We start from the raw sequence: 15021 nt of genomic DNA, 5'->3' as shown, positions 1-15021 counted from the left end.
AGTTTCATTGTTTGGACCGCTTGGAACCAATCTCTTCACTCCAAAATTTGCAATAGAATGTGGAGAAGGTGGAGATGTTTCATTGTTTGGACCGCTAGGAACCAATCTCTTCAGTCCAAAGTCCGCTATGGAATGTGGTGGAGAAGGTGGAGACGTTTCATTGTTTGGGCCGCTGGGAACCAATCTCTTCACTCCAAAATCCCCTATGGAATGTGGTAGAGTAGGTGGAGACGTTTCATTGTTTGGGCCGCTTGGAACCAATCTCTTCACTCCAAAATCAGCTATGAAATGTGGTGGAGAAGGTGGAGACGTTTCATTGTTTGGACCGCTTGGAACCAATCTCTTTACTCTAGTATCATCTATGAAATGTGGTGGAGAAGGTGGAGACGTTTCATTGTTTGGGCCGCTTGGAACCAATCTATTCACTCCAAAATCAGCTATGGAATGTGGTGGAGAAGGTGGAGACGTTTCATTGTTTGGGCCGCTTGGAACCAATCTATTCACTCCAAAATCAGCTATGGAATGTGGTGGAGAAGGTGGAGACAGTTTCATTATTTGGACCGCTTGGAACCAATCTCTTTACTCCATTATCTTCTATGGGATGTGGTGGAGAAGGTGGAGACGTTTCATTGTTTGGGCCGCTTGGAACCAATCTCTTCATTCCAATATTCTCTATTGAAACCGGTGGAGAAGAAAGAAACATTTCATTTGGGTCGCTTGGAACCAATTTTTTTATTTCATCATAAAAAACATTTCTAGACACATCAAAGTCAGAAGTAAAGAAAAAATTATCACGAATTGCTAAAGATAATGTGAAAAACAAGAATTGGAACACCACAATTCCAAAAAAACTCTTCATGTGTTTTGTATTTTTGTTGTTCATTTGATACGTTGAAAAATGAATGTGATGTATTATTTAACTATCTGACTAAGCTATTTATATAGTTAGTTATTAGTCGCTTTAAAAATACATGTATTTCATAATAATTTGTTTAAGGTAATTGTAAAACTTTTAAAGTAAAATATCACTGATTATATATCCGTAGTAAATATTTGATATACCAAATCAAATATTTTGAATATAATTACACGTATCTCTTATGTATATTTAACTTTGTTAATATTGAAATTTATTGTCTAAATTGATCAAATGGATGAATAAAGAGATTTGTTGATGAAAATAATATTTGTTACAGTTAAATCCAAATCTAATAAAAATAGAAAAAAATAAAAATTAACTATCCCAACAAAATAATAAATGTATTATTTTTTTTTATTTTCCAATTTTTCATAATTCTTAACCAATATTATTTTAAAAAGTACAATTAATTTTGTTGAATTTATTATTCAACATTCTCCATTCGTTTTTTATTAGATCTTGTTTAGGATTGTTATATATAGATTAAGAAAACATTTAACATTTTTATATTTTTTTAAACAAAAACATCATTAATTATTCACTTAAACACAATTCAACAAATAACAAAATAGACTACATAATACAAATAGTCATATAACATAAAATTAATATGTTTTCATTAAAAATGGAAAACTTTATCTAATTTGGAACAGTTTTTTTTAAATGCCATCTATTAGAAAACGGAAAGAGTATTAACTAACAAAAATTGCTTTAAAAACTTCAAGCGTGCGTTTATTTGAAACAAAATTTTATTTTAAAACATTTTTTTTATAGAAATAGAGGAAATATTCATCTTACGATAAAATAAAATAAAATATAGTAGATAGACATTTTCATCGATATTTTAGAAAATTATACAACAGAGCATAACTATACGGATTCTATACTCATCAAATACTAGTTTTTTTATGGTCATTTGAAAATAATTCACTAAATTGTATATTTTTAAACTGTTGTGAAATACAATATCATAACAAAAAACTATATTCATGATTGTCAGTGCAAAAAAAAAAAGGATTTATTTGTCATTTGGGATTACAAAAGTTTAAAATTTCCAACCAGAAATTTCGTAAATTCATTGAAATTAGACTACTGGTAAAAAAATATGGGAATTTTGATAATATATATGAGACAACTAATCTCATATAGTCATATATTATCTACTCTATCATCTATTTCTAAGTACGCTAAAATCTACATTATATAACACAAGGAAACTACACACCTACTCACTCCCTGATTTTTAGTCAACACAACAATGACCGCCCAACTACCTTCCAAAGTTATACTCTTTTTATTCTTCTTTTTCTAACTTTGCATATTTGGTTTTAAGTTTTAACCGAGTTATATAAGGCACACACGAACTCAGGGCTGCCCATTATCCACCCCTACTTTATCTACAACGCCCCATCTCTAAAAGGTTATGGCGTTTCAGTTATTTTCTTGAGGAGCTGTGATTACCCGTGGGATGATGGGAGCAATATTGCAGAAAGATACCAGACTTTTGTTGGCTACGTGTGGGTTTGGGCATGCAGGCTAATGGGGTAATGCGACATCTGAGTTTGAAGTATGGAGCATCAAAAACTCCAATGTTCTCATCTAAAATGATGCATAAACCAACGGGTTTTGCAGGAGACTAAAGATTTAATTGTGTCAGACATTTCTCAACTTTGTTCAAGTAAATCTTCACCCAAGAGTACAACCATTGTCTATATAACTTTTTTTTTTTTTTTGGTAAAAATTTAAAAATATTATTACCAATTTTTCAATTTTTGACAGAAGTACAAAGGCAACAAAAAGCAGAATTCAAAGAAAAATAAAATACTAAACACCAAGTCGATCTAAGCTAACACAGGGACAGACTCAACAAGCAGAACCCGCTACCCGGAAGCCTCAACTAATCTGCACCACCGCTTGCCACAAAAGAAGAACCACAGTTATAACGAGAGTCGGAATCCTGTAATTTTGGCCTCCCCGATGATCCACTCTTAAGGATTGGCTCGACCAAGAACAGCTCGAGGTAGACAACATTAGAATCCGCTCACGCGACCAGACATGAACGCTAGAGGCCAAGTACGCCTGCATCAACAAGACTGAGCAATTATTGGACGCAAAGCCCCAAGGAGCCATACGACAAAAACCTGCACAAACACGGGGTTAGAAGTAACCGTAGCTCCACCCTTAATACTCCGAGCCAGCACACACGAGCCGGATGAACACACCCACAAGAAACACAGAAAACACCTAGGCGCTAGGCTTCAAGTGCTGGGATGATGGGTTCAAATACGAGACGCGACTAACCCAAATGACAACCGGATAAGAAAGCCTCGACACACCCAGTCTCTGAGAACCAGAGAACTGAACGACTCGAACGGAAAACGGATCAGAACAATGAAGAACAGCCGTAAAACAGCACCAAAGGATACTCGATAAGCTTCACGCAATGGAAACCAGCACGAGTGTTAAGGGGAAACGCCATGACCAGAGGGAGACAAGCAGGTAATAGACACTGAGGTTCCAAACCCAAGCCATAGACGACTTCGCATCAGATACTCAGACGCCGAGGCACACGCGCCAAATTGAAGACTACCGGAGACGACACACGTCGCATCCGAACAGGCTCACAGACTCGCCGATGGAGAAGAACCCCACCGAACCTACTAAGCAAAGGACAACAAGAAACCTCTCTACAACGAGACACCACGCGAAGGGAGAAAACAAGCGCCTCTGATCATCTCCACCGGGACAGAAGAGCCGGGATACATGTGTAAGAACAGATCCCAGAGTGGAGAAGCCCCTTACATGACCACGCGCTACAGACTAACCATAGATCTAAGAATGAAAATCGACCAGCAACAAATCCCAACCCCCTAAGAGCCGACCCTAATCACCATCCACCGCTACACCTACCTCGTAGTGTCACCGGAAACTCAAGACGTCCGCCAGCTTCAGCCTAGGTTCCTCCGCTGACGAAGCTCGAAACCCCAGGGACACACGCATATCGGAGGCAGCCAGAGGAGGAGAGAAGAGCAAAAAGGAAAACAAGAGATAAGGGGAGAAACAGCCCTCTGGCGACGGCGAAAGGCACAGCCGCACCAGAGGCAAAACGGAGATGCTTGTTGGTCTGAGAGCAAAGGCGAGAGAGAGAGAGAAAAGAGAGAAAAGCCCCTTTCCCTGAATAAATAGGGGAGCAACACGAGGACTTCCCGGGAGGTCACCCATCCTAGTACTACTCTTGCCCAAGCACGCTTAACTGCGGAGTTCTGATGGGATCAGGTGCATTAGTGCTGGTATGATCGAACCCCTATACAATTTTACTAAAGCATCTTAACATTTGCTTACTTCCACTTAAGTAGATTACAAAGATGCAATTTAGAGGATTCGTTTTTATAAGCGCTTTGTGTCATCCCCTTGTGAGCTTTTATCTTAGTAAGCTAGGGTTTCCTCAATCTGATAGGCTTTTCCAAATCCATTCACCACTGTTTAACACTGAAATTTCATTCAACCTTAAAAGTACATGGGTGAAATACATTTTTAAGATACAAATCTGACAGTACAACAAGATGACTCTTGAGAAATTGCCTTCGAAAACCAAAAGTTTTCTCATAAACAAATTCCTAACAAAGGGAGACTACTAGCACAACAGCTAAAGTTTTCTTTTAGTCATCCGAAGATATCAATTATTTTTATATTTATTGAAAATTATGCTTGCTTCTTCTTTCTGCAACAGCCAACAGGTAACAGCCTATTCTACTATGCTTTCTTTCACGGGGAGTCCTTATTGGATGTCACCCGAGGTAGTTTTCCCTTTCTTTTTTCACTTTCCTGGATAAGTTCCTGCAAGTGGTGCACGAGACATGATATTCTTGCAGCTGATAGAAAATCACTTCATGTTTCTGCTTTGTTTTTTCGAATTATACAGGGATATCCTGGTCCCACAGAAGTAATCCAGACTAGTTACATGTTGCCACGTGCCGGTCCCTTGTCTCTGGCAATACCGAAATGTTAATTCTCCAGCGACCGGGACTCGAACCCTGGTGACTTCACCTTATTGAGCTTTTGCCCTCAAGTTAATCACCACCAAGCCACAAGTTCTGGTTTTCTGCTTTCTTACAGGTTGTGATGCACAAAAATGGCTACACTTGCAGTCGATGTGTGGAGAGTGGGCTGTACTATTCTTGAAATAGCAACAGCAAAGCCACCTTGGAGCCAGTTTGAAGGGATATATGATAACATAATCTTTTTGTTCACTCATCTTTCTAATTATTCTAAAGTCCAAGTTGTCTGTCTTTGCCAGGTTGCTGCAATTTTCAAAATCGGGAACAGCAAAGAAATGCCAGAAATACCTGATCACCTTTCGAATGATGCAAAGAATTTTATAAGACTGTGTCTGCAACGGAATCCAACAGTACGCCCTACAGCTGTCAGCTTTTAGAACACCCTTTTCTACGTGTACATTCACCCAGAGTGGCTAATACTAAAGATGTCCCCCCACGCCCTTACGATGGAAGCTCCTCAATGGTATGTGTATTGTCTATATGTTGACCTTGATTACAAGCTAAAACTTTGATTTCCTTCTCGACCAGCCTACAAGGGACCCCACCTTTTTCAGGGTCTATTTTCTATATGAATAGAAGTATATCTACAATTAAATAGAGAGTTGTAAATATATAATTTTATGGAATTATTATTTTAACATATAATTTTAAATATTTCATGTATACAATTATTTATAAAATTATTAAATTAATAAAGAAATATAAAATATTTATAAAACTACAATTTTATAAAACTTTATGTTTTGTAAAATTCATGAAACATATAGTTTCACTAAATTTTACCTTTTTTGTTTTATATAATGTAAAATATATTTTTTGAAAACAAACATTTATAATTTTTTTACATTTATTCATATTGAAAAAAGTGGATGAGATATTCGTAAATATCTGTAAATATTCTCAAATATCTGAGAATTATGTGGATATCCGGAAAACCGGATATTCGTTTTTTTCCAAAGCAAAGCAAATCGAAAAACTAGATATCCGTAAACTACAAAGCAAATCGCAAATACCAAAATATATGGTACTATCCGTTCTGTGCCCACCCCTAGTCTCGTGTGTTTCAAATTAAAAAAAAAAAAGGACTTTGTCCCGTGTTATATATGCGAGATTATGTTTGGTTTAAGTTGACATCAAATAAGTTTTAAACAAATAAAATGTGAAAGTTAATAAATTGATGTCAAATGAGTTTTATAATTAAAAATTTGTCAAATAAGTATATATCACACAATTAATCAAACGAATTACATAAATTTTATTAAAAATTGATAAGGAAACAGATTGAAATAATTAAAAAAATAAAATTGCATAATATCTTATATAACTTTCATATTTAATATAAATAAAAATAATTTAATTATATGTTTTCAAATACACTAAACTATACTTATCAAAAATGTTAAAACATGTTTATTTTGTAAATTAGATTTTTGTTAAAAATATTCTTACGCTTTTAAAACCTTGGTTAAAATATAATTTTAGTTAAATTACGGTTAGGTTGGTTATGTTTTAATTGATGAAACGAATTATTTAAACGGTCTCTGACATAAACATCAGTTTTTTGGATGAATGAAACTAAACTCGTGATATTAACCAGGTAACATCATTAAGTTGAGAGATGTTGTTATGCATAACATATTCATGTAGTACCAATTCTTCATGTAGTCAGCTGCTAAAGCTTGGCATAGCTTATGTATGCGTTTTGTAAATTGAGGGATTGACTATTGACGATGTCTTTTTGTTTTGGTTTTGAATATTTCGAAGATCGCTTAATATTTAAAATCGTTAGATGATACATATATTTTCTATATATTAAAAAGCGTTTACATTTTTAAAATTAATTAATTAAAATAGTAATTTGATATATTTAGTTACTAGTTTTAAACTAAATCACTCTTAGTGATTTATACTCTCAGTTTTTCTATAATAGAGTTTAAAGATTAGAGACATTTTTTCTCAACAAATATTAGAAACACAAGTACTAAGAACTAGGGATGACATTTGTGTATCCTTTCAGTTTCGTTTCCGGTCTATTCGAATTTTGAGTTTACGTATTTAAACTCATTCAAATATTTATAAATTTTGGTTTGGGTTCAGTTTGGATTTTTTAGGTTCGGTTTTGGTTTGGATATACATTTAAATTATGTAAACAAATTCAAAAAAATTAATATACCTTAAAATCCAAAAATAGAAATAATATTCAACATATAAAGAATATTATATAGTAAATATTTGAAATTAACATGAAAATATGTTTGGTTTAGAAATTTGGATGAAGGACATGTAAGTATTAATATTTTAAATACTTCTTAATATTTGGGGAAATCAGACCAAATTAATTTATTTTTTTTCAATTTGCCTTGTCAAGACGACGTCGTTTTGTCATCTGAAGTTAAAAAAATAATTGGGGTAAATTAAAATTATGGTTCATCGTGATTTCAAAAGAACAAAACAAAGAAGAAGAAAGAGGAAGACAGAGACGATGAGACGTACCCTAATATGTACTAAAAATTCCAAAAATTTCATTGAAATAACTCCACATACCTCATCTTTCAGACTCGCAAGTCACAGAAACAGGGAAAACGGTTCAATTTGCCCACTCTAACTCGAAATCTCCTACGATTACTCCTATGTTCTTTGATTTCAGACTCCCAAGTCGTCTCTATTTTCCTCTTTCTTCTTCTTGGTTTTGTTCTTCTGAAATCACGATGAACCCTAATTTTAATTTACCCCAATTATTTTTTTGAACTTCAGATGACAAAACGACGTCGTTTTGACAAGGCAAATTGAAAAAAAAAATTGGTCTGATTTTAAACCGACCAATACCATTCTAGCCTCGTGTGTGCCACGTCAGCACTCGAAGCTAAATAAACCGAAATCAGATTCGGTTATATAGTAATTAACCAGATTATAAAAGTTCATGTGTGAAATTCAAAATTAAAATTAGTTCGTGGTGGTTTTGGTTTGATTCAATAGTTTGTGTATGAAAACAATGAAGACGTCAAGCTCATGGTGGAATCGGCTGTTTTCTCCTTAATATTTATTTTTAGGTGTTTTCATGTATTTTTGATAATTTAGAATATTTTTGAGTATTTGAATATCTTCTGAATATTAGATCTAAAAATAATTAATATATTTAAATATATAATCGTAATTCATGTATTTTAGGATATTCAAAATGCCTAAGTCGGATACAAAATCGGTGTTTCAGATACCAAAATTTTGGATTCATTTGTATATTTTATCAATTTCGATTCCAAAATTTTGGATTCATTTGTATATCTTATCAATTTGATTCCAATTCGAAACAAATTTGTAAATTGGATTTGGTTCGGTAGGGTATTTTGTTTCCTACTCAAAACCGGGGAATGAGCATTTTTGTTGACTTAAATAATAAATATTACAGAAGTGCGACTTACTTTTGACATAATTATTTTAGTTATTTGGTATTCACCGCAATTTCTCAAAAAGTATGCATAGAGAGCAACACGTGACTCTTTGATATCTTGGGAAAGTTACAGCGGAGTGAGAAGGAACAACTGCATGTGAACCTCTCTGTTTCTCTCTCTATGATATAAGAAAACAAACAGCCCGTGAACCATAACTTAAGTCTTCACTTAAATCCAATAGAAGCTACAGAAAACCAAGCTGTCTTTTAAAACACAATACTTATCAAAAGTTTTATTATTAGTAATAAAAACAATTAGAAGAATAACTACGTAGGACAAATAATTGCTATTGTACTTATTACTTGTCCTTTCTCTCAAGCATTGGAGACTCAGAGAGAAAAAGAGAGTGCAAAAGCTTCAACAATGGAGAAGGAAGGATGTGAGATCGAAGCTCTAGATATTGATTACAACATCACTGAGCGGAAGATTAATGTTAATCCTTTCGGAATCTTTACAAGGAAGCCGGTTCTGGAAGCTGACCAACCGGTTAAGCTTGAGGATGGAACCTACAAGAAAGTCAAGCATGTACTAAAAGGAGTGACCTGCAGAGCCAAACCGTGGGAGATTCTCGCCATCGTTGGTCCAAGTGGGGCAGGGAAGTCTTCTCTGCTCGAAATTCTAGCTGGAAGACTCATCCCTCAAACCGGTTCGGTTATCGTCAATCAGAGACCGGTCGACAGAGCCAATTTCAAGAAAATCTCCGGTTACGTCACGCAGAAGGACACTCTGTTTCCTCTGCTCACGGTGGAGGAAACGCTTTTGTTCAGCGCCAAGCTGCGGTTAAAGCTACCCGCAGAGGAGCTGAAAACACGTGTTAAGTCGTTGGTGCGTGAGCTTGGACTCGAAGCTGTAGCCACGGCTCGTGTGGGAGATGACAGCGTCAGAGGAATATCGGGTGGTGAGAGACGCCGCGTCTCTATAGGAGTTGAAGCTATTCACGACCCCAAGGTTCTGATTCTCGATGAGCCGACCTCTGGTCTCGACAGCACTTCTGCTCTTCAGATCATAGACATGCTCAAGCTCATGGCTGAGACAAGAGGCCGGACCATAGTTCTAACCATCCACCAGCCGGGTTTTCGTATAGTCAAACTGTTCAATTCCGTTCTTCTGTTGGCTAACGGCTCGACGCTGAACCAAGGCTCGGTGGATCAGCTCGGCGTCTACTTAAGATCAAACGGTCTGCAGCATCCTCTCCATGAGAATATAGTCGAATTCGCCATCGAGTCGATCGAAGCCATCACTAAGCACCAGAGGCTACAGCAAAGCAGAAGACTAGTAGTGGCTCATGTCCCAACATCACAAGGCGAGGGGAGAAGCGGCAAGTTCACGCTACAGCAGCTGTTTCAACAATCAAAGGTCGCCGACGTAGGAACCATGAAGATAGGTAAAGAATTCACAAGAGATTTCGCGAATTCGAGGCTTGGAGAGACTATGATACTCACTCATAGATTCTCCAAGAACATTTTCAGAACCAAGGAGCTCTTTGCTTGCAGGACGGTTCAGATGCTAGGCTCAGGGATTGTTCTAGGTCTGATTTTTCACAATCTCAAGGACGATTTGAAAGGCGCGCGAGAGAGAGTGGGACTCTTCGCGTTCATATTGACATTCCTGCTTACTTCAACGATAGAGGCGCTCCCTATATTTCTGCAAGAGAGAGAGATTCTCATGAAGGAGACCTCAAGTGGAAGCTACAGAGTTTCTTCCTACGCCGTCGCGAACGGGCTTGTTTACTTGCCGTTTCTGCTCATTCTAGCGATTCTGTTTTCAGTCCCAGTGTACTGGCTGGTGGGGCTGAACCCTAGCTTCATGGCTTTCTTGCACTTTTTGCTACTAATCTGGTTGATCCTCTACACAGCCAACTCGGTGGTTGTGTGCTTTAGCGCACTGGTTCCTAACTTCATCGTCGGGAACTCGGTGATTTCCGGTGTGATGGGCTCCTTCTTTCTCTTCTCCGGATACTTCATATCGAAGAATGAGATCCCTGGGTACTGGATTTTCATGCACTACATCTCTCTGTTCAAGTACCCTTTTGAAGGTTTTTTGATAAACGAGTTCTCTAAGTCGAGCAAGTGTTTGGAGTATGGAATCGGAAAGTGTTTGATGACCGAGGAGGGTCTGCTGAAAGAAGAAAGGTATTGCGAGGAAAACAGATGGAGAAACGTTGTCATCATGCTGTGTTTTGTCTTGCTCTACAGGTTTGTTTCCTATGTGATTCTGAGGTGTAGATGTTCACAAAGAAGTTTCAAAAGTACTCTTGTTTAGATGTGGTAACAAATAATGTCTTTTATCTGCAAAACGTTGGCTTTATAAGTTTGTTCAAATGTTCAATTTACTTACAACTGTGAAAGAAAGTGTATTAATGCAAAAAAAAATATTTCCATTGACTCTATAATTCCACCTAAATTGATTGCCACTTTCTAAAAAATATACTCAATCAAAAATGGTTTAGTGATTATTGTTTACGGCTATAGATGTTCTACAAATTATTCATAAACATTTATAAATGATTTAGAACAATTAATTTATTTTTTTATCATAAATTTAAGGTATTTATGAAAATGATTATTATTTAAAAGTAAATTTGAAAACTGGTATCCCAAAATTGAATTCACAATTCTATTTCTTTGAATTTTCAACAAAAAAAAAACAAAAGGGACTCACATGGCAGTTTCCCAAAGAATACTAGATGAATAATCCATTTCCTCAGAGGAGAGTGGTCCTGTTTCAGCATGTTCCTGTCTCATCTCTGCTATCAGAACATCAAGAAGCGAGTGTATCTGCTTTTTGTGAGGATGTCTTTTATCTTTAACCATGAAAACATGAGAACGTCCTTGTATCTCTATCCAACTAAAACCTGGCTGCTTCGTGACTCCTTCTCTCCTCATAGACTTCCTTACATTCATCACATCCTCCCATTGTCCATTCTCAGCGTACATGTTAGAAAGAAGAACATACGGTCCCGAGTTCGACGACGTCTCTACTTCAAGAAGCTTCTCCGCAACGTACTTACCTAACGTGATGTTCCTATGAACTTTACAAGCACCGAGCAAAGAGCCCCATATAACCGAATCTGGCTCCATAGGCATCTCCTCCTCGATCATACTCTTCGCTTCTTCGAGAAACCCAGCTCGGCCGAGTAAATCAACCATGCAAGTGTAGTGATCCCTCAGAGGAGCCACACCGAAGTCTCGGGCCATGGACGAAAAGTAACGCCGCCCTTCGTCGACTAATCCAGCGTGTCCACACGCGGAGAGAACACCAATCATTGTAATGTGATCTGGCTTTTCCCCAGAACCACCAAGCATCTCTCTGAACAACTCAAGCGCCTCGTTTCCATACCCGTTCTGCGCGAATCCGATAATCATCGCGTTCCAGGAGACGCGGTCTCTCTCCACCATCTTCCTAAACACGAGATAACCATCTTCCACGCAGCCGCATTTCACATACATATCTATCAACGAGTTGCCAACGAATATATCAGTTTCTTCCCCGGATCGAAACTTAAACCCGTGCTTCAACACGTGCACATGAGCCTGCATGCCTAGATGCAACTCCGCGAGATCCGCACACGCTTTGAGGATATTAGCAAAGGTATAGTGCGTCGGGGATACCGACTCCCTCTTCAACAGACGAAACAGACCGAGAGCTTCTTCGTTCTCCCCGTTCTGCGTGTACCCGGCGATGAGCGCGTTCCACGAAACGACATTCCTCTCCCTCATCTTGGTGAACATCAGCCTAGCAGCCTTGGTGCTCGCAGCCATAGCGTAGCCGCTGATCATCGACGTTTCGGCGATCGCGTTTCTGATAGGCATGCTGTCGAACACGATCCTAGCTTCTTTTACTCTTCCACACTTTGCGTACATATCAACAAAGGCGTTGCTTAGGATTATATCGTTCCGTAACTTAACGTCTTTAGCAACACGTCCGTGAACTTCCCGGCCGACTTTGAGCGCGGACAGGCTCGCGCACGCGCTGATCACGCTCGCTAACGTAACCTCATCAGGCTCAAAACCAGATCTCAACATTAAATTGAAAACGCTGAGAGCTTCCTCCACGGGACCGTTCTGTTCGTAACAAGTAATCAAACTATTCCAAGTGACGACGTTTCTATAACCACACAACTCGTCAAAACACTGCTGAGCTTCATCCACGTGTCCGCATTTAGAATACATGTCAACGAGAGCAGAGCCTATATGAACATCAGAGAGCAAAGGAGGAGACTTTGCGATCAAAGAATGTATCTGTACGCCTCTGTTCACATCGCTCAAGCTAGAGCAAGCGCTTAGACCACTAGCTAAACTATATTCGTTCAGCGAGAAGCCTTCTTTATGCATCGAAGCGAGATAACGCAACGCCTCTTCGCACCTATTGCGCTGAGCGAACCCGGAGACCATGGAGTTCCAAGTGCACTGGTCACGCTCAGGCATCGAGCGGAAGAGAGTCTCGGCTTCGTCTAAGAGCTCTAACTTGGCTAAAGCCGTCACGAGAGTGTTCCAAGTGTAGACGTTTCGGTGAGGCATTTCGTCGAACACTTTGCGCGCGTCCTGGAGCGAGCCGCGTTTCGCGTATGCGTCGATGAGACGGTTGTGTATAAAGATTTCGTTGGAGAAAGGGGATTTGATGATGGAAGCGTGGACGGTGCGGACGTCGTTTGGTGGTAGCTTGGATTTGATGCATGAATCGAGAAGATTCGCGAAGGGTGAAGAGTTCGTGAGAGAGCCGAGTTTGAGAAATGAGTTTCTAGCCATTCCATTGTTGTTTTGGAGAGATGTTCTTCAAACTGAATTTGGATTTCTCATCTTTGTGTGCGCAGAGAGTTCTCTTGAGCAAAGGCGGGTTTTAATTTCATTCGGATGCTCAATCGAACCGAACTTGAGATCCAATTATGATTAATAGAAACAAACGGTCGGACCCGGTTTCCACCGGTTAGGCTTAAGCCATCTTGCTATGGAGCTGGCCTCGGGGTCGGGGAATTATATCAAACTGACACGGACCAAATTAGAAAAAAAAATCAAATCCGAACATAATAGTGATGAATATATTTTTTCATTAATATTTTGAACAACTAGAATTAAATAGAAATCAAACCAACTACACATGGATGTGTGATATTTGATAGATTGAACCTTCAATCCGGTCATATTAGTTTTTGTGTTGTTGTGGTGTTGTATTTTGTTATCTTTAGGTAACTGGAAGTGAGAATGTTTATGTAACGCTTCAACCGTCCACGGCTAATAGGCTATCTATGTCTGCTCTTTCGATCCATCCCATTCGGATGGGATAGTGCGTTATCTTTTCGAAGGTTCGAAATCATTGTTTACTGAACCTACAATCACCAAATGACTTTTTCTCGCACGATATCGTGAATCACTTTTCGATAGATAACCATCTTTCCAATACTTCGGCTCAAGAACGTTTAACTCTAGAATTCTAAATGGATGTATGACGGAAAAGATAAGTGCACGCACTACAAGAAAACGTGAGAGTAACGACTACCATTTACGACTACAAATGTGTAGTCGTAAATTAACTTCGACGTTACGTCTAACTTACAACTATGTTAAAGTCCGTCGTAATTTTGCTACTAAAAGGTTTAGTCGTAAATTGGTCGTAAACTAACTTCGCATTTACGACCACACTTTCAGGTAGTCGTAATGTGGTCGTAAATGTACGACTAAATTACATCGACAAGCTACCATCTGATTAACGAACAATTTACGAGAAACGTAGTTGCACATTCGTGGTTAAGTTATTATCAAACGTAATGTTATTTATTATATAATTAATGAAGTTATATATTTATATATATATGTTGATGATCCAGGTTGATTATGATGATTCATTCTATCCTCAGTGGTTTCACGAATTGATACAAGGTCCGGTCGCTAAGGTCACCACAGCAACTATGTATTTCACACGAGGCTACACTTTTCACACTTACGAATACGGAAGTCGGCGAGCAACAATGAACTATGGAGTATGTGTGAAAGGTGAAACTGATTTCTTTTGAATCTTACAAGAGATCATCGAAGTGGAGTTCCCCGGTCTGGTGAAGCTGAAATGCGTTCTCTTCAAATGTGACTAGTTTGACCCCACCGTCAATAGAGGTGTTCGGTATAGCAAGTTTGGAGTTGTTGATATAAATGCTACACAGAGGTGCAACAAATTTAAACCCTACATATTGGCATCTCAAGCAGACCAAGTTTGTTTTATTCCATACCCGAGGATCATACAATCTGGAATATCTTGGTTAGCCGCTATAAAAGTTACACCTCGGGGCCGAATCTTGACTGATGAACAACCGCCTTTACAAGAAGATGCCGTAAATGAAGTAGAAGTACATGAGCAAGCTACAAATGATATATTACTTGTTGATCCACACAACCAGGGATATGAAGAACTTCCAGACGATGCAACAGACGAAGCCAACGAAGATGAATTTGAAGAAAATGATGAAGTGGATGATGTTTCTGATGACGAGTGATTGAGTTTGATTATGTTACAGTGTTTGTGTTTTATTATATTATTAAACTCTTTGTATTGCATTACAAATAATATATAACTTATTATCATGTTTGCTCAATTATATATGAAC

General features: G+C 38.0%; 2 protein-coding genes across 2 annotated transcripts; one reads left to right on the top strand and one right to left on the bottom strand.

Moving 5' to 3' along the window:
- The first annotated feature begins 8701 nt into the window (after positions 1-8701).
- LOC106335910 (ABC transporter G family member 5) lies at positions 8702-10758 on the top strand. The gene has a single exon (XM_013774588.1). The coding sequence runs from the start codon at positions 8790-8792 to the stop codon at positions 10686-10688; it is 1899 nt and encodes a 632-aa protein (XP_013630042.1). The 5' UTR covers positions 8702-8789; the 3' UTR covers positions 10689-10758.
- A 263-nt stretch (positions 10759-11021) lies between these two features.
- LOC106335909 (pentatricopeptide repeat-containing protein At2g13600) lies at positions 11022-13273 on the bottom strand. The gene has a single exon (XM_013774587.1). It carries the CDS (start codon positions 13172-13174, stop codon positions 11084-11086), a length of 2091 nt encoding a protein of 696 aa, XP_013630041.1. The 5' UTR covers positions 13175-13273; the 3' UTR covers positions 11022-11083.
- Positions 13274-15021: the final 1748 nt, after the last annotated feature.

The sequence above is a fragment of the Brassica oleracea genome, chromosome C3, assembly GCF_000695525.1.
Source record: "Brassica oleracea var. oleracea cultivar TO1000 chromosome C3, BOL, whole genome shotgun sequence".
NCBI lineage: Eukaryota > Viridiplantae > Streptophyta > Magnoliopsida > Brassicales > Brassicaceae > Brassica > Brassica oleracea.
The sequence above is the reverse complement of the archived record's forward strand: the minus strand, read 5'-3'. Positions and strand labels throughout refer to the sequence as shown.

Excerpts from the sequence above, each read along its gene's own strand:
- LOC106335910 (XM_013774588.1), top strand. The coding sequence starts at position 8,790 with ATGGAGAAGGAAGGATGTGAGATCGAAGCTCTAGATATTGATTACAAC.
- LOC106335909 (XM_013774587.1), bottom strand. The coding sequence starts at position 13,174 with ATGGCTAGAAACTCATTTCTCAAACTCGGCTCTCTCACGAACTCTTCA.